This window comes from Nicotiana tomentosiformis, chromosome 6 (assembly GCF_000390325.3).
Source record: "Nicotiana tomentosiformis chromosome 6, ASM39032v3, whole genome shotgun sequence".
Classification (NCBI taxonomy): Eukaryota; Viridiplantae; Streptophyta; class Magnoliopsida; order Solanales; family Solanaceae; genus Nicotiana; species Nicotiana tomentosiformis.
Genome location: NC_090817.1, coordinates 98,985,568 through 99,006,520, shown reverse-complemented (window position 1 = coordinate 99,006,520; position 20,953 = coordinate 98,985,568). Strand labels below are relative to the sequence as shown.

At 40.2% G+C, this 20,953-nt stretch overlaps 2 protein-coding genes across 2 annotated transcripts; both read right to left on the bottom strand.

Moving 5' to 3' along the window:
• Positions 1-12,661: 12,661 nt before the first annotated feature.
• Positions 12,662-13,768, bottom strand: LOC104118777 (uncharacterized). Its single transcript, XM_009630132.1, has one exon. The coding sequence runs from the start codon at positions 13,766-13,768 to the stop codon at positions 12,662-12,664; it is 1,107 nt and encodes a 368-aa protein (XP_009628427.1).
• A 2,083-nt stretch (positions 13,769-15,851) lies between these two features.
• LOC104118774 (uncharacterized) lies at positions 15,852-19,292 on the bottom strand. Its single transcript, XM_009630129.4, has 2 exons — positions 17,119-19,292; positions 15,852-17,049 (listed from the first exon to the last, which is right to left on the bottom strand). Exon 1 carries the CDS (start codon positions 18,809-18,811, stop codon positions 17,558-17,560), a length of 1,254 nt encoding a protein of 417 aa, XP_009628424.2. The 5' UTR covers positions 18,812-19,292; the 3' UTR covers positions 15,852-17,049; positions 17,119-17,557.
• Between the last annotated feature and the right edge of the window lie 1,661 nt (positions 19,293-20,953).

Genomic DNA, 20,953 nt, shown 5'->3' with positions numbered 1-20,953 from the left:
AGAAATACATGTATCTTAATTTGAGTCCAACGAGCACCTTCTAAGTCAAATTTCTGAAATAAAAATTGTGATACATCCAACAGCTATAGTTGATCATGCAACACTGTTACCTTTGCACAGGAATCGGCGTCCTGGTCGATGGAATTGCTTCCCATACGAGACAAACTTTGGCTCAGCTGGTGTGTAGATTTGTATAAAAACCTATTGTGATTTTTCTGTTATCCTATTAAACTGTATTTATATCACTGTAAGGCCGTTACTTTATATTTTATTTTGATGACCTGCAACTAGTTTAGTGAAGTTGACTTCCATTTTTGATAAGAGATATACTTTTGAAGCTGATTTTATCATGGGGCCACATGATACTTCACTCTTCTATGAATTTTTAAATTAGTTTTGTGATGGTCTTCCTGCTAAACATGATGTAAGGTAGGTTTTTTTGCATTTTATACTGCATGCTTTAACTTTATTATAACGTGATGACTAATGCTATTTTTATTGTAATTTATTTTAGAATGGATAAGGATGACCATTACAAGAAAAATAAGTCCACACTGCCTATCCTTTTGGATTTTGGAGTTCATAAAGTCATTGACAAAAATTAGTTTTACCTTCTATCGTTTGATGTACAACTATGGAATGGCGATGTAAGTGTGATGACTCGATAGATCATTTTGAGTACTAGCCTTTATTTTCATATTTTGAGATCTTTATTAGCTCCATTTGATATTTCTTGATTTGCATGTGCAGTCCGAATCTTTTTCCGGAAAGTTTTTACGTAAATATTTAAAGAAAATATAATTTTTAGATTTAAAATAACTTGAGATGACTATAATGAGCTTAAGGTTACTTATCGTGGAACTAGGCAAGCCGACTCATTTCAGACCCATCACGACCCAAACTAACCCCTGTCGTGATGGCGCCTATCCTGAAACTAGGCAAGCCGACTCATTTCCAAAACAAACCGATATTTTCATTTCAAATATAATTTCAATGTTATTTAACATAAAAACCTTCGTAAAGGAGTTCCAATCAAAATAAAAGTGCGGAATAAAAAGCCCGATATCGGGGTATCACTAGTCATGAGCATCTACTACAAAATGTCTAACAATATCAAGGCTAACTCAGCCTGAAAAATAACTAAATACAACTAGAGGAAGATAAGAGGGAGAAGAGCAGGGGCTGCGATCGCCAAACAGCTACCTTGCTATCTCCAAGAAAATCTGCAACCAGAACACTCAATAACCGCTACCGTGTCTAGCTACACCTGAATCTGCACACAAGGTGCAGGGAGTAACGTGAGTACGCCAACTCAGTAAGTAACAACAATAAATAAATACTGAGCAGTAGTGACGAGCAATAAAGCATATAACATTCATATCGGGAAATCTCAGTAAAATACCACATGCCTTTAAAAATCAGGATTTGAATCAAAACATCTCGTTTAACCCAGTTCCAGTAAAAATCATTTAAAGATATTTTTTAACAGTTTTCAGACAGAGGAAAAATGCAAAGGTGAGCAAAAATAATGAAATCATAAATTGCCCCTCGGGCAAAACATCACTCATATACAGCCCCTCGGGCAAACCTCACAGTCACTCGTGCCACTCGGGCATACTCACAATTACTCTTGTCACTCGGGCATACCTCATAATCACTCATACCTCCCAGTCACTCTACACTCGGCACTCGCACTCAGTAGGTACCTGCACTCACTGGGGGTGTGTACAGACTCCGGAGGGGCTCCTTTAGCCCAAGCGCTATAATCTGCACGGACAACTCACGTGCTATAATAATAAAGTATGCTGTAGGCGGGAAGCCCCGATCCACACTCATCCTCACAAATCAGGCCCTCGGCCTCACTCAGTCATAAACCTCTCAAGCCACTCGGGCATTTCAGTAAAACAGGACATTCGGCCCAAAATATTTATATGCATCAAAATAGAGTCATAAAACTGAGTTATGAGGTAAACAAGTATAAACATGACTGAGTATAGATTTTCAATCGAAAACAATGAGAGTATAGTAAGAAACAGCCCCTAAGGGTCCAAATAGCACTGGCGCAAGCCCCAAACATGGCATTCAGCTCAATTTACAGAAACTCTTTCTAAAACATATAAGTATCATATAGTTTCAACAAAGTATGCAACTTTACAGTTGCTATGGGACGGACTAAGTCACAATCCCCAACAGTGCACACCTACACGCCCGTCACCTAGCATGTGCGTCACTAAAAATAGTAGAATGATACAAAAATCTGGGGTTTCGTACCCTCAGGACTAGATTTACAATCGTTACTTACCTCAAGCCGTGAAATTCTTATTCTGCAATGTCCTTTCCTCGTGAATTGGTCTCCAAACGCCTCGAATCTGGTCATAAATAATTCGTTTCAGTTAATAAAATTCATTGAAATTAATCCCATAAGAAAATAATGATTTTCCATAAAAATTCAAAAATTAGCTCAAAAATCGCACGTGAGGCCCACGCCTCGGAACTAGACAAAAATTACAAAATCCGGAAGCACATTCAACCACGAGTCTAACCATATCAATTTTACCAAAATCCGACCCCAACTCGACCCTCAAATCTTTAATTTAAACCAAGAGGGTTTTCAAATTTTTCCAACTCAATTCACCAATTAAATGATAAAAACAACCATGGATTCGGGTAATTTAACCAATATTGAGTTAAGAATACTTACCCCGTTGTTTTCTCTGAAAATCACACAAAATCGCCTCAAATCCGAGTTCCAAATCGTCAAAAAACTAAAAATGGGAGAACTTAAAACTCACTGGCCAGACTTTTCTTCTTCGCGAACGCGGTTAGTGCCTCGCGTTCGCGAAGCACAAAATAACTCCCGTCCAAATTCCTCCTTCGCGAACGCGATATCACCCTCACGTTCGCGAACCACAAAATGCCTCTGCCTCAATGCCTTTTACGTGAACACGTCCAACCCATCGCGAACACGATGCTTCGTTTCTCCCTCACTACGCGAACGCGACACCCCCTACGCGAACGCGTAGACCAATTGCCTGGGGTCCTCGGCTGCTTCCTCTCTTCTTCGCGAATGCGTAACACCTCTCGCGTTCGCGATTCACACCCAGTCTACCCTTTGGCGAACGCGTTCTTCTCTTCGTGAATGCAAAGAGCAAATATTGCTAGCCTCTCAGTTCCTCTTTGCGAATGCGAGGCTCCACTCGCGAACGCGATGAAGGAAACTAGATGGTGCATCAGAAAAATTCCAGCAGAGTTCCAAGTCTATAATCCAATCCGTTAACCATCTGAAACTCACCCGAACCTCTCGGGACCTCAACCAAACATACCAACAAGTCCTAAAATATTATACGGACTTAGTCGAACCCTCAAATCACCTCAAACAATGCTAAAACTATGAATTACACCCCAATTCAAGCCTAATGAACTTTGAAATTTCTAATTTCTACAAACGACTCCGGAACCTATCAAATCACGTCCGATTGACCTCAAATTTTGCACACAAGTCATAAATGACATAACAGAGGTATTCCGATTTTCATAATCGGATTTTGACCCCGATATCAGAAAACCCCCCGGTCAAACTTCTCAAAAATTAAACTTTCGGCATTTCAAGCCTAATTCCTCTAACGGACCTCCAAATAATATTCCGGACATGCTCCTAAGCCCAAAATCACCATACAGAGCTATTGGAATTATCAAAATTTGAATTCGAGATCGTTTACATATAGGTCCATATCCGATCCACTTTTCTAACTTAATTTTTTAATTATGAGACTAAGTATCTCATTTCACTCCGAGTTCCTTCCGGACCTGAATCAACTAACCCGATATAACATAATATAGCTGAATAGCATAAAAAGAAGTAGAAATGGAGAAAACGGGGCTATAACTCTCGAAACAACCGGCCGGGTCGTTACATTATTTATGCCCACTTTGTGTCTTTGTTTTGGCTGATTCGATAGAGATTTGGTCAGATTTGGGTCTAATATGTTGTCTTTCAGTGTAGGTGATACAGAGGGGATCAATGGACAAATAGTGCAATTAGTGGGAGGAAAACGAGTTGAGCAGGAGGAAAACCCAGGTGCGCGACCGCGCACGAGTGACCCCCAGCACGCACTGGAGCGCGCAAGTGACACAGTGTTCTGCCAAAGGTGCACGGCCATGAGCGCGGTCACACCTCCAAGTGCGCGTCTACGCACGTCTATCTTCGGGAATTTTACCCAAGCCTATTTTGTAAATTTGGAGGCAGCCCTTGTTGACCTATATGAAGCCTAGCTTGTCTCAAAACAAGTATCCGGGGATTTTGGGAGCAACTTTTTGAGAGAAGAAGGCAAGGAAACAACGGAGATTCGAAATACTTCATCCAATTCATTCAATACCGAAGTTTGTTTGATTTTGGAAATTGTAATATCTTCTTGTTCTTCTAGTACTCTTGTCATAAATAACTTCTCTACTATGGAGTAATCTTTCTTAGGGCTATTGACAGATATTGTGATTTGACTATTGTTGGGGTTTACTTTCTGTTAGTTGCCTGAATTCGTTGAATGAGTTATTAATTGACTGGCAAGGCCAATTGTGGTTTACTTTAATCAAAAGACAAGTGTTGCTGCAATTCACATTGTGTTATCTTATTTGGGTTGATTTTACGCCTCTCATAGGTAATCGAAAGAGCATGGAGAGTTATTAATTGACCCAATTTGGAAGAATAGTCGAGAGATGTTCTTCGTAAGATCATTCATTCAATGTATTTTTTCATATGTTCATAGAACCTGTCATTAGGTTGGTTAACGGAACTCTCATTTATTCGGAAGACAAATTTGAATCCTTAATATAGCATAATCATCTGTTGAAATCGAAAGAGTCAATAGAAGTTAAGAGTGAACTTAGCATGGAGTTACCCAGAATAATAGTTGATTACATATCTTGTCACAAACCTTAGTTCTCACCTTGATATTCAATCGTTGCTACTTAGTCACTAAATGTCTATTATTTTCTCACAAGCGATAATCTTAGTTTTTATTATTAGTCGGTAATAACTTAAATCAAAGGTTTATTTTCCTAGATAGTCTTAAGCTGAAGATTTATTAAAATATTATTTAAACCAATCCCTATGGAGATGATTTAATACTATACTATCTTTGAGTAGCGAGCCTAAATTTTATACACCAATTTTGCGCTCGTCAAATTTTGGCGCCATTGCCGGGGATTGGCGATTAATATTGTTTGAAATAATTTTCGGTGCTAATTCAGGAACAATTTTATTTTATTTGCCTTTTTACACTCTTCTTATCTTTTTGCAGACAATAGGTTAAGTTCAATGGTGTATGACTCGATCCTCTTCCAAGGAATTGGTGCCATACAATCCAGAATTAGACAAGCACATGCGGTAGTTGAGAAGGGAGAGAGAATCGAGCGGATCATTGTTGGGTCAGACTTCGACTCAAAATACAAAGGTAAACAACAATAAGGACGTGAACCTAGCTGCGAGAGAGGCAACTCAATAACAGGATGCACAGTTAGCAGTTGAAGCAGCTCTTAGAGTTGCTGATGAAACAGTCGATGAGGATCGAAGGTTCAATCTCAACCGAACCATGGTCGAAGATGAATTTGAAAATGCAGCTCCCAGGCCTCGGAGGTCTCTAGGAGATTATGCCAGACCGGTGTACTACCAACAACAATCTAGTGTGAGGCCCCCACCCATTGATGCCAACAATTTTGAACTCAAGCAGAGAGTCATCCAGACGATTCAGAACAACTGCATATTTAGAGGTAAACCCAATAAAGATCCCAACAACCATCTGATGGACTTCGACTAAATTATGAACACATTCTGCTACAATGGAGCATCACATGATTCCATCTACCTCAGAGAATTTTCTTTCTCACTTATGGATGATGCAAAACAGTGGTTGAGAAGTCTACCCACAGGGTCAATCCGTACATGGAGGAGATGACTACCAAGTTCTTAGAAAAATATTTCTGTGCTGCTAAGACGGATAAGGAAGGAGATTCACAATTTTAGCCAAGGTGAAGGGGAGACAGTGTTCGAGGCATGGGAAAGATTTAAGGAGCTATTGCGGAGGTTCCCTCATAATGGAATAGAGCAATGGATGCAACTCTAAGATTTGTAGGACGGGTTAAACCCGCCATCAAGGAGATTGCTGAATAGTGCGGTTGTAGGTCCTCTGATAAAGAAAACTCCAGAAGAGATTGTCACACTTCTGAATGAACTATATGAAGACGCAAAACAATGGTCCACTGACCAAGGGGATCGAAGAAGATCAGCAGGGGTGCACCAAGTAGAATCGTCTATAGCAATGCAGCCCCAAATTACAGCTATGGCTAAAGACATCAAGCAACTGACGATAGCTCAGGTGCAAAATCAACCACAGGTGGGATGTGACATATGTGGATTGGGACATCCAACTCATGAGTGCCAAACCTTCACCGCAGAAGAAGAAGTTAAGGCATTGGGGAATTTCAACAGAGGAAACTACCAAGGAGGTGGTAATTTTAATTCATATGGGACAGAGACATCCAGGGCTCTCATGGAGTTCTTCAAATGGTATCTTAAATCATGGCAACAGCAAAATCCGAGAGCATCAGTGCAAGGACCTCCTGGCTTCTAGAACCAACAGAGGCAACCATACCGGCCTCCACAGCCCAATAACTCAAGTTTAGAAGATCTAATGAAGGAATTCATAAGTAAATCAGATGAAAAACTTGAGACTCAAGGAACCGCTATCCGGGAGCAAGGAACAACCATCCGGAATCTAGAAAGATAAATAGGGCATCTCGCATCATTGTTATCAAAAAGAGCTTCAAGGACGTTAACGACAGACACTGAAAAGAATCCAAAAGAGACGATCAAGGTCATATCTCTCAGGAGTGGGAAAACATTAGCAAAGCCCATTGCAAAACCAAGGGCTAAGAAAGGGATTAAACCAACCAAGATAGCAGAAGAACAGAAAATTGGTGAATCTCTACCAAAGGAGGATATTAGCAGCAAGGAGGTTGCTAGGCAGAAATTAAGCAGCGCAGTTGAAGAAAGCAAGAACATGCCAATGTTACCCTTTCCTCAAAAGATGAAGCGGGAGAAACTAGATAAATGCTTTGGGAAATTCATGGAGATGCTGAAACAACTGTATGTGAACATCCCGTTCACCGAGGTGCTCACCCAAGTGCCAGCCTATGCAAATTTTTTGAAGGAAATCCTTTCAAGTAAAAGGAAGCTCGAGGAAACTAAAGTGGTCAAACTCAATTCCCACTACAGTGCCATTCTACGAAAAACAATTCTTCAAAAGTTTGGGGATCCTGGCAGTTTCACTATACCCTGCTCATTGGGGAGCGAAAAGTTTGACAATGCCTTATGTGACTCAGGTGCATCCATTAACTTGATTCCATTATCGGTGTTCAAGAAATTGGAAGAAGAACTAGGAGTGATCAAATATATGCCGGTATCTTTGCAACTGGCTGATCAGACCATAATCATACCAGAGGGCATAATTGAGGACATTCTAGTGAGGGTGGACAAATTTGTCTTCCCATTAGACTTCATTGTAGTAGACATGAAAGTGAATAAGGAGGTACCTCTAATCCTAGGGAGACCATTCCTTTGCACTGGACAGTCTATTCTTGATATATATGAGGGTCAACTCATGCTACGAGTGGGAAATTAAAAAAAATGATATTTCAAATGAAGAGAATAATGAAATACTCGTGTGATGAGGCATCTGCCTTTGCTTGTTTCAAAATTGATGTAGTGGGAGAGTTAGCTAAACAACACAAGCTGGTGGCAGATTTATTAGAGAGATGCAATAGTCAATCAAGTACAGCAGAGGATGAAGATCCTAAAATCAAGAAGGAATTTAAGGCACTGGAAGATGAGAACCAGGTTGTAGACGAATAAGAATTCGAGAAAGAAAAGACCAAGCTTAAGCTGGAATTGAAAGTACTCCCGACACATTTGAAATATGTTTTTTTGGAGACTAACAATTTTCCTGTGATTGTTGTTGCTGATTTGACAGGTGAACAGGAACACATGCTCGTGGAGTTACTGCGGAATCATAAAAATGCAATCGGTTGGAACATAGTTGACATTCTGGGAATCAACCCTGCAATATGTATGCACAAGATCCTGTTGGAAGAGGGGAGCAAACCGGTAGTGCAGTCCCATCGTAAATTGAATAAAAACCTTGAGAAGGTGGTGCGGAAAAAGATACTCAAATTGTTGGACATATGTATAATATTTTCCATCTCTGACAGCCAATGGATCGCCCCGTATAGGTTGTGCCAAAAAAGGGGGCATGACGGTGGTGAAAAATGAGGACAACGAGCTGATTCCTACCAGAACAGTTACTGGTTGGAAGATGTGCATAGACTACCGAAGGCTAAATGATGCAACAAGGAAGGATCACTTCCCTCTTACTTTCATTGATTAGATGTTGGAGAAGGTGGCAGGGCATGGATGTTACTGCTTCTTATATGGATATTCATGGTACAAACAAATACCCATTTCTCCCGAAGATGTTGAGAAAACCACCTTTACCTGCCCTTCCGGAATCTTTGCATACCGGAGAATGCCTTTCGAACTATGAAACGCACCAACTACATTTCATAGATGCATGATGTAAATCTTTTCAGATTTGAATGGGAAGTGTCTCGAGGTGTTCATGGATGACTTTACTCTATTTGGAGATGACTTCAGAGATTGCTTGAGGAATCTAGCACTTGTTCTGAAATGATGTGAGGACACTCACCTAGTACTCAACTGGGAAAAATGTCACTTCATGGTTAATGAGGGGATAGTCGTGGGCCATAAAGTCACAACTGAAGGTATTGAGGTCGATAGAGCTAAAGTAGATGTGATAACTAAGCTCCCATCACCGACTTTAGTGAAGAGCATCAGAAGTTGTTTTGGGGCATGCATGGTTTTATAGAAGGTTCATCAAGAATTTCTCCAGTATTACCAAGGCCTTAACAACATTACTTGCCAAAGATGTGAAATTTGTATTCGATGTAGAGTGCCTCAGAGCATTCAAACTGATCAAGAAAAAGGTAGTGAGTGCTCCCATAATAGTGAATCATGATTGGAGCGAACCGTTTGAGATCATATGCGATGCCAGTGATGTGGAAGTGGGAGCAGTGCTAAGAAAGGAGAGATAAACTATTTAGACCCATATGTTATGCAAGCCAGACCTTGAATGATACTCAGGTAAACTATGCTACCACGGAGAATGAGTTCTTTGCAGTGGTCTTCGCTTTTGATAAGTTCAGAACCTATTTAGTGGGAAGCAAGGTAATAGTTCATACTGATCACTCAGCACTGAAGTATTTTCCGAGTAAGAAAGAATCCAAACCGCATCTGAGTCGGTGGGTATTGTTGCTGCAAGAAATCAAACACAGGAAGGGCACAAAAAATCAAGTAGCTGACCATCTGTCGCGATTGGAGAAACCACCTGTTGAAGCGGTGGACATTCAGGAAGAGTTCCCAGATGAGCAGATTTTTTCTATTGGAGCGGTCTCCGATAGATCGCCATGGTTCCCCGACATAGCTAACTTTTTGGCTAGTGGGTGGCTACCACACGACTTGACCTCTGACCAAAAAAGGAAGCTAGAAAGCGAGGTAAAAAAGTTATTTCTGGAATGACCCCTTTTTGTTTAAATTATGTGCAGATGGTGTAATTCGGATATGCATACCAGAAGGGGAAATGGGATGTATTTTGTCCCATTGTCATGATGGAGCAGCTGGAGGACATTATGGATGAAATAGGATAGCAGCGAATGTCATGGAGGCCGACTTTTACTGGCCATCTCTGTACAAGGATGCAAGATCTTACGTGGTTTCATGTGACAAGTGCCAACAAACAGGTAACATTAGTAAAAAGGACGAGATTCCTCTGAATTCCATTTTGGTGTGCGAAATCTTCTATGTCTGGGGCATCGACTTCACGGGCCCCTTCCCATCGTATTCCTATGAGTACATCCTATTGGCCGTTGACTACGTCTCTAAGTGGGTCGAGGCAATCCCCACTAGGACCAAAGATGCTCGGGTAGTATGTGAATTTATTCGAAAGAATATTTTCACCCGCTTTGGAACCCCCCGAGTCATCATCAGTGACAATGGGTCACATTTTATAAATAAACAATTTGCCACTATATTGTCTAAATACGGGGTAACTCATAAAACAAGAACCCTATATCATGCTCAAACTAGTGGGCAGGTAGAAGTAACTAACCGTAAACTCAAAAGAATTCTAGAAAAAACGGTTAGTGATTCCAGAAAGGATTGGTCAGTAAAGTTGGATGAAGCTCTATGGGCGTATAAAACAGCATTCAAAACAACCATAGGGACTTCACCCTTCAAGTTGGTGTATGAAAAGTCATGTCACACACCTGTAGAGATAGTGCATAAGGCTTATTGGGCAATTAAATTGCTTAATCTTGATCTTAATATTGTAGGTGAACACAGAAGATCACAGGTGAATGAGCTGGAGGAATTCAGATAGGACGCATATGAGAATGCGCGAATTTTCAAGGAAAAAATGAAGAAATGGCATGACCGTCTGATTAAACCGAATGAATTTCATGAAGGAAAAAATGTATTACTGTACAATAGTAGACTCAGATTATTCCCCGGAAAATTTAAGTCTGGATGGACGTGACTGTATGTGGTGAGACATGTATCACCATACGGGGCGATTGAGATCCACAACATGGACGAAACAGAGAGTTTCAAAGTGAATGGGTACCGGCTAAAACCATATCTTGCTGGAGGATTTGCTCAACAATCCTCGAGCATCATAATCAGTTGAGGATGCCCGGTTGAGTCAAGCTGACGACTATAACTCAGAACTACCTCTAACTCTTCTACTAGTTTAACTTTTCCTTTTTGTTTCTTTTTTGTAGCGTAGAGTAGGTAGAAGTTAGTGTATATTATGACTTGGTGGGTGCAGGAAGGTATATATTGCGGAAGTTCAGAATTGAGGTTGTTAAAAGGCTCCTTATGAGTGTACATATATGCAACCACGTACCTGGAAGGGTACCTCACACATTTGGTCGCGCACATGAAGACGTCAGCAACGCTAGGGCATACGCGGCCGCGTACTTGAAGGGTAGACCACGCACATGACCGTGCATGTGCACTAGTGTACTACCATACGTGCACGACCGCGCACTCGACTGCACACAGGTAAGTGCTCTCCCCTTTTAATTTTTGGCTTAACCCTCAACCCCCCTTCTAATCTCTCCCCCTTTCTCTCATCTTTCCCTAACACAACCCCTAATACACCCCAATCTTTCCCCATATCTCTTTGCAACCAATCACATACCACCCCTCCCTCAAGTGTGCTTCTTCCACATTATTTTAGCAAATTATACTACTAGGCGGTCTTACCAGTAGCTATTTTATTAATAATAAAATAAAAACCACAAAGGAATAGTATAAGTAAGGGGAGCAAAAGCTACAGTAGTGTTGCCTCTATGCCTAGGCTATATAATCATCCCTCTGCGCCTCCGTCGCCTTATGATGGCAGCCTCATGCTGAGAATGTGGCTGCCAGCAAAGTATCACGAGAGCGAATGATCTCATAGCCGTTAGGATATTTCCCTAAGGCATAAGACAAATAGCAAACATATACTGAGCTAGACCTTACTTTACAATTCCTATTGAGGCATGAACAACCTCATCTTTTAGCAAGCATGTAAAAAATAAGAACTCGAAAGAAGTAAGTACTCTATGATCATCATAGAGTTTATAGCACACTCTATGATGATATTACATATGATAATTCTTAGAAAATGATAAAATAAAACAAAGTAGAAATTGGATTCTTGCCCCTCATTTATGATAGTTGTGAGTTCTTCAAATTGTAACTCCTTAGAATCCTCTTCAGCTATCTTCAATAAATCTTCAAAATTCCTCATTTCTTCATCAATCCTCTTCAACATGTGTTCAACATACATCATTTCTTTCTGGAACGGTCGGACGTCGTGGATCTGGTTGTGGCTGCTGCATTTTGCTTTGCAACTCGCATTGGGAGTTTCCTAATGACAACTCCTTCATTCATATTAGTGTTGATAGTGGAGGCTTGATATTGAATATTTTTGTTGATGTTCGTACCTGAAGATTGATGCACTTGTGCATCTATTGGGTATGCTAATTTGTATGGTGTTAGACTGTCTATTGTATCTAAGATTTCCCTATCATTTGCTCTAATCCTAGCCTTACTTGAATGCTTAAAAACACTCTCTTGGTTGCCAAATTGTTTGGTAGCAGAAGTTTGAGTATCTTTCTTACCTTGTCCTGCTGGTCAATCCACTGGAAGCGGGCCGCCGCCTTTACTTACCTTGACATCACTATCTTTAAAAAGAACTTCATCATCAACCTCTTCATCCTCAACTTGATTAGCCCACAAATTTCTTTGGAACATCACTCTATGTATGAGCTCTCTTTGATCTTGTGCATTGTCATGTTGGCCAATTTGCACATTGTTCTCCTCCATCATATCCTCTTTTACCACCAGAGGCGTATCCAGGATTTTAAGAATATGGGTGCGCCATTATTTTTAAGATAAATGTTTGGTTCGATTATATAAAATTTATGATGATAACAAGTTCACGAGCAAACTATATTAATATTATATTCACAAGAAACATCATTAACTTTACAATTGTCCTCGACGAGTTTTCATACTTTGAAAACGGTCAATAATAGCATCATTACTTATAGTTTTAAATATCTTACGCTCTATATAGCAAACTAAACAATCATTGAGAAAATCATCATCCATCCTATTACGTAGATCATTTTTGATGTACTTTATTGATGAGAATGCTTTTTCCACTCTTGCGGTAGCAACAGGTATAAGCAAAGTCAACTTCACAAGCAAATAAATAAGTAGCCAAGTAAGATCCAATTTTGTCACTATCATCACTCTAGCAAAATCCTTAATCCCCTTCAGGTTAAGAAATCTACTATCACACTTTTGAGCATAGATGATGAAACTATTAAGTTGGAAACCGAGTTCTCGAAGTTTGTTGTCACCAAATTCACTTGGATAATAATCTGCCAACTTCATTATCCTGTCCTTATCAAAATTAGCAAATGAATCAACCGAATTCAAACTGGCCATACCAAGTAGTAAGTCAGTAGTCACAACATCAAAACGATCATTAAACTCTTGAAATTCCAAATCAATAACCGTATAAAACACTTCCACACGAAAGTGATGTAAATATGTAACTTCGGACCTCTTACGCTTCGACTTTCCTAGAGTATAGTCTTCATCCATTTTGGGAATTAGAATATCATATTTACTACAAAATGAGCACACCTCATCCAACAAGGAGTTCCATTCAGTTTCTCTCATCATTTGCAATCGTTTCTTTGCAAGGTCAAGCATTCTCATAACATTAACAATATCTTGATCTTTCTTTTGTAAAGCTTTGTTCAATTCATATGTAAATAATAACACCTTAAACATCAAGTGCAACATAAAAATAAATCCAAATTCTTGAATCTGGCTTAAAAGATTTCCCGCTGCAAATCTATCAAGATGATATGGACAGTCACGCTTCATATCTTTAAGCACATTAACAATTGAAGGAAATAAAACCATCAAATTGTCCAAAGTTTTAAAATAAGACTCCCAACGAGTATCACCCGGTCGTTGGAAGCCACGTTCTTGATTCAAACCTTGCCCCGTATATGCTTCTCCAAATTTAAGAAAATCTTCCAACTTATCTGCTTGATGTTGTCGAAGTGACTCCATGCGCTTAAATGAAGATCCAATAGTATTCAAAACATTAGTAACAACATAAAAGAAATTATCCACATCCGAATGCTTTTTTAGAAAGAGCTACAAGTGCTAGTTGCAATTGAAGAACAAAACAATGATTACAATATGCAGAGGGAGTATCTTGCAAAATTAAAGACTTGAGACCACTTATTTTTCCTTACATATTACTAGCTCTATCATAGCCTTGTCCATGTATCTTGTATCTACTTAATGAATAATCCAAAAGCAAAGAATAAATTGCTTTTTGTAATGATGAGGAAGAAGTATCATCCACGTGGACTAATACCCAAGAATCGCTCTATCACCATTCCATTTTTGTTGACATATCGCAAAATTAAGGCCATTTGCTCCTTATGTGAGACATCCTTTGATTCATCAACCAATATTGCAAAATAATCACCATCCAAATATTCAATGATAGCTTTAGTTGTTTCTTTAGCACAAGCCTCCACAATCTCCTTTTGAATTGTTGGACAAATCATCATATCATTTTGTGGTGCATGGCGTAATATTACTCTTCCCACATCCGGATGCCGATTCCCGTGCCATTTCAAAAGTTCAAGAAAGCCACCTTTATATTCAGATTCTTCACTTTCATCGTTTCCACGAAATGAAAATCCCGAAATTAAAAGAAACCTCGTCACATCAATTGAGACATTTAAGCGCATTCGGTAATCACCTTTTACTTTTTCACTTTGCTTATCAAAAGAAGATTGAATCGACTGACGGTTGATTTTTCAAATCTAGCATCCTATTGAAGCATTTGTGATGGATACTATTTACTTCACCAACATGTGCTTTGAATCTTTCCACACCCTTGTTCCAACCCCTAAAACCATCTTTTGTAAATGCATCCCCTGCATTTCCACGACTTTCAAGTTCATTCTTGAATAAATAACAACACAAACAAAATACCGCATCTGCTTTTATGCTATACTCCAACCATTGAGAATATGGTCCCTTAAACCAAGTGGGACTAAATTGACGCATTTTACTCCCAATCTTAGTTTTAGGAAAGGCATGACCAATCGGTTGACAAGGCCCTTTGTTTATATAATATCTCCTTACTTCGTCTCGAATATTAGGACCGTAATCCGAAATTGGCATTCTTTCTTTGGGATCCGGTTCAAAAGATTTCAAATCAAGCACTTTATCCACATTTGAAAGCAGAGAAGGATTTGTCTCTCTTTGAACTTCCGGAGCGATTTGTGAACTCATGGATGACCAACTAGCACTAGAACTTGGTTCACCATTTTTCGGCTTCGTGAGAAATCTATCCAATCTTATGGATCGTTCCTACAAAATTAAATATTTACACTTCTATTTAATCTATCTTAATTCAAATAAATTGTTAAATTCAAATCAATCATATTAAAGCATGTCAGTCAACATATAAAGAAGTGATAGCACAAAAATTAGGCATTTATAGTTCTGTGCATATATGTTTGGCACTTTAATTGTATTTGGATTTGAGCAAGTTCTTCAATAAAGCTGCAGCAAGAGAATTAAAATACAGAGCAAGGAGAGAGTAATTAGATACCTGAGGCTGAGAATTTTAAAGGAACGTGGTCATGGAGAAGAAATGTTGCTTTCTTGAAGAATCCATTCACAGAGGCTAGGGCCGAGAGAGAGAGAGAGTTGAGAGGAAGAGAGACTGTGAAGTTTACTTTTAGGAATTAGGGATTTGATATATTACTATATACCCAAATTCCTCCTAAAAACGTGGGCCATGTTTTTAGTCAAAAGAAACTTAAAAAAAGAAAATATATAGAAAAGGAGAGGGAGACAGAAGGTGGTGTAGGTTGCTTTTAGGAATTAAGGACTTAATATATTAGTATATAGCCAAATTCCTCCTAAAACGTGAGCCGTATTGGACTTGATATATTAGTATATACTCAAATTCCTCCTAAAAACGTGGGCCATGTTTTTAGCCAACAGAAACTTTAAAAAAAACTTAATATAGAAAAGGTGAAGGGATAGAGGATCGAGCCCTTAACCTCGGGGTAGACAGGGGCACCAACTTACCAATGCACCAAGGTAGTCAATTGAGCATGGGTGGTCACAAACATATTTATATAGATAATTGTAAAATTGTACTGTTTATACATAGCCTAGGGAGGAGAGCATGGGTGCATGTACCCCACCCCCTCCACGTAAATCCGCCTCTGTTTACCACATCATAATCGTTCCCAGTGGTCAGTAGAAGCTGCCCGGATTCATCACCATGCTCACCAAATGATTCTAGCGATTGAGAAGGGACATCATGAATCGAAGTGTGCAAAGTGACCAATGGTTGCTTGATCATAGGATTTGAACTCATCATCATAGACATCTGAGTGTCTTTAATGATTTTTACAACTTCTGGACTAGAAATATGTAGCTTTGGTGTGCTGGACATTGTGGTTGCAGTAAACAATTGGACTACCCTAGCCTTTGGCGCACCAACAGGAACAATGTCCTTCGAACTAATTATTCGACCACCTGTGTTATTGGAAAATTGTTGTTGTTTGCTACTGCCTGGAGACTTTGGTTGCCTATTTTTTGAGGTTGAATCACGATCAACCTGCTGCTCTCCCTTCCCAAAATCATCCAAAGCAGGACTGGATATGTGTAAAGTTGGAGCAGCTGCAGTAGATGTTTTAATTGCTGGTGCATTGCGATCTTTGGCAGTGTCAATTTCCTGTGAGACAGTCTCTCGAGCCCCCAAGTTCTTTGAGGTTTCCTGTTGTTTCCCACTGCCTGAAACACTGATTTGTCCAGATTTTGACATTGTATTATGATCCACCTGTTGCAAAAATTTTCCAGCCTCCTTCATGACATGTACATGCTCATTGATTAATGCATCAAAAGAATTAGAAACATCAGTCTGCGTTGGTGCTATAATCTGATTTTTAACAACTGGAGAGTTTTTTTGCTAGGTGATCGATCTACAACTGTCCAAGCCCTATCTTTTGCCTGATCAGCTGCTGGTTTTTTATGCTGCTTAGCTTGTTCAAACACTGCCTTAACCTTCGTACCAGCTGCACTAACCAAAGCAGCTACACCTTCCAGTTCTTTCCCCTCATCTTGCACACCAGTAGGTATTAAGTCCACTGTTGTTTTAGCTGTATCAGTAGCCTTAGTAACCCCAGCAGTAGATGAGGCTGCGTGGTGTACATTAGCAGAAAAATGGGCTGATAAATATGCTGGTTTGTCAGGTAGATCAGCATGTGCAGCGGTAGTTTTGAAATTCCCAGCACTAGGTCGAGTACCATCTGCATTCACTGCAACATTAGTCTCCAAATGTGAGCCTTCAGGAAGTTATAGTTTTTCAGGTTTTTTACCTTGTCCTGCCACTGGTACTGTTGCGTTATTCTTAGCAAAGATTGCTCGAATAGCTGCAGCTAATGCACTATCATCCATTATCTGTTGAAGATGCGCAGGTTCAATTGCTGAACTGTTAGAAGTTCCAGCTAAACCTCGATCGACCACTGTATTGTTTGCAGCCTTCAAGTCTTGAGCAACTCGAGCAAGGGCTTCAGCAACTGGAACAATTGAATCAGAAGAAAGATTTTTCCCATAAGGTGATTTCACTATAACATTTGCTTCCAGGTTTGAACCTACCTCTGCTGGTTCAATTCCGGGTTTTCAAACACTGCAACTGCTGTATACTTCTTATCATTAGTTGCTCGTGCATTCCCAACTTCTGTACTGTCGATCACCCTATGCTGAAGAATTCCAGGTTCATTAACTGAACACTTAGAACCTCCAGCTGCAAGTCGATCACCCATAGGATCTTTGGAGATACTTCAATTCCTGAGAAACAACTTCTGCCAGTGATAACATAGTCATGCCATCTGCACTCCTCTTCTCAGTCATAGGAGCACCACCATTAGAAGTAGACAACACATCAACAGCCTTCTTCTTTTCATCCAACATATTCCTTAGATCTCCTTGATACTTCTCAACAATTTTGCCTTCATACAAAGGATTTTCTCTTTCAGTAAAAGCATGCTTTTGTTGAAGCAAATGACAGCTATTTTCTTCGTGCCCTTGATGTTTACAATACGAACAAAATTGCGGCAAACTATCATACACAACTTCCTGATATTGTTCAATAATCTGCCCAGTTATTTCATAGACACAATGAATCCTTACTCTATTTGGTTTCTTGTCCAGTAGATCCAGCTCAACTTTAATTCTTGCTGTGCTAAGCCTCAATGTTTCTTGTGTGGCTTTATTAATAGCTATTGGTTTACCAACAGCTAAAGCAATTGACAGTAGAGATTTCTTGGCAAATAACATCGGAGGTAGACTAGGCAGCGATATCCAAACAAAGGCCCTAGATGTTTCTTCCTTAGGAATAAAACCAAGAGTCCAAGGGAAAACTCTAAACTGATGGTTCTCACCATTAACGAGCATATAATTAACAACTTTAGAAGCTGCTACCACATAATCTTCATACAAATCAAATCTGATAAGTATGTGTCGTCTTGCCAACCATCCGATCAAGCTGCGTCCTTTAGTTACAAAAAGTTTCGGTAGAAGCTTTCGAAGTTCTTGCATGTCCAGTCGTTCAAAGGAGAATTTTAATACTAGGGCCTGGTGTAAACCTTCTTCGACAGTAAACTGCCTAAGTTCTTCCGTAGTAAATATGACAGTAGGCTCACCATGTATTAGCTCAATAGGTTTAAGCGTTGTTTTTGATGGATTTTGAGTTGTTTGATGCGCGAGCAATCTTGTAGCGTATGTTGTGGATGGATTAGTGTTTGCTTTTATGTCTCCCAACTCCATTGGAATTTCTGGATTTTGGTTAGCCATGACTTTGTCATTTTGTCGAGTACCTTGTGTCTCAGTTAGATTTGTGATCTTACAGGAGAATTGATGATACCCATGGCCAAATGACGCCTTGGTTGTGTTCTCCACTTCAGTAGGAAGCGATTTGCAGTGAGTTTGATGCAATTTTACGCCTGAAACTCCATTCCCAACCAGTTCTGATTCCCCGTCAATTTTCAGAGCAGAGGAGGCGTTTCCCATGGTGGAAATGTCTGAAATTTTGTTATGATGTGCGCCTGATGACGGGGAAATTCTCCATGACGTGGAATTTTATAATTCGTCCCAGAAACGGCCTGTGAAATTGTTGAAGCGCTTAGGCGATGAACTACTACAATGCTTGCATTATTGTGTTGCAGATTTGTAGCAATTCCGGGTTTGTTTTGGGACGATGTTTGGATGGTTGTGTGCACCTTTAGTAGACGCTCCTTTTGGCCCTGGTCCGGTGGTTTTTCATGGCCGGACGGTGATTGTGGGGCCATTTCGGCGCTGCTGTGACACTGTTCATCCGTGTCTCATTTCTGCTTCTTCCACTTTCTCCTTCAGGTATTTAACTTTATTTTGTCCATGTTTTTCTTCTTCTTCTTTCTTTTGTAGTTCTTCCTTTTTCTTTTTCTTTCTCGCTCTTTTTCTTTTTCTTGTGGGGTGAGGATTGAGTTTCACCATGGAGACTGAAAATATAGTTGTTAAGCAATGAAATTGGTTTGTATGTAGTTTACCTAGGGCTCAAATTTGATTTGTGGGGGGTTAGGAACAATTGTGCATGTTAAGTGTTTGGGTAAATGCCACAATGAGGTTGAGAGTATAATTTTGTGATCAAGTGTGAGGGTGAAGTCTGAGTAGCTTTTCTTGGTCCGCCGAGTGATTTATTTGCTTATATTTGGCGGGTTGTTTCAGGTGCAAAGGCTCCCTCCAAGAAACAAAAAACTGCAAGTGTCTCCACCGGTGGTCAAGCGGGCAGATCTAGGTCGCGAGCTTCTGCATTCGCTCGTCCATATGATCAGAATAAGTTTATCTCATGGGAAGCCCAACAACGATTTAATAGAAAAATAGGCAAAAAGCCCATACCGGAAAGGGGAATCGATATTGGGTCTCTCCAAAATGATTGTCCCAGAGTGTATGAGGAATTGGTCAGGCGAGGAATGAGGGTGTTCTTCGAAGAACCTAACGAGGAAAATTTAATGGTTGTTCGGGAGTTCTACGCGAACTACCCGGAACATGAAGATCATGACTGTACAGTCCGGAAGAAAAAAGTGGACTTCTCCAAAGAGGTCATCCAAAGGATCTATCACTTGCCGGAGTACGTGGAAGACCTTGATGCAGACAACTAATACTTGGCGTACAACAGGGAACCATATCCATGGCTCACGTTCTTTGCGACCATTTGTATGCTCGGGAAGGAGGTGGTGTGGTTGATCCACGGCAACAAATTTCACTCTGATTCACTCACTTTTGAGGGAAAGTGCTGGCTTTACATAATTAATAACCGCCTAATGCCTTCAGGCAACACTATTGAGGTGAATGGTTCCCGGACTGCTCTGACTTGGTGCTTTGTCACTGGCCACGACTTTGATATGGCTAAGGTCATTCAACATGAGATGATAATTCATTGTCCGGTACAGAGGTATGGGTTCTTTTTCCTGTCACTAGTCACTCGGTTATGCTGAGAGGCACGGGTACCAGAAAACAAGGCTACGGATGGGAAAGTAAAGCACGAACAGAAATTTCAGGCTGATAAAGTTGTAATTGGGAAGGAACCTGCTGGGGCTGTTGAGGTGGATAGTGAGAAGTCCGATGCAAACAACGGGGTGAGGGAGGAGCACGGTGAGGATGTTGTTGCTTCTCCCCCGCATGAGCAGGGTGTTGGAGAACCTTTATGCGGCGGATGGGAAACGAGAATGGTCGCATTAGAACAAGAGATGGAGGGGATGCGTACTTCAGTCACTGATTTGGGAGCTCAGGTGGACTCCCTTGCTACACAGAATGCCAAGTCTAAGAAGAAGATCATGGCATGGCTGCGTGCACTTGGCCGGGCTTGTCATCTGGACCCCGACACCGTTTCCGACACGGAGTGACCCGATCAGGGGAGTTTTATTCACCCTTGCATTTAAATTTGGTGACATGGAGACATGCCACTAGTCTAGTGTGGGGGTGGGGGTAGTGTAAATAGCATTGTTTACTTTTCTTTCTTATTTGAAAAACAAAAAAAAATATTTTCTTATATTTTTTTAGGATAACTTCTTCACTTGTACTTCCATGGGTTTCTTGTTTGGTTCTTTACCATGGTCATAATATTTTGAACCACACACCTTTTAGAGTAGATTTTTGTTACTTCTTTGCTTTAGA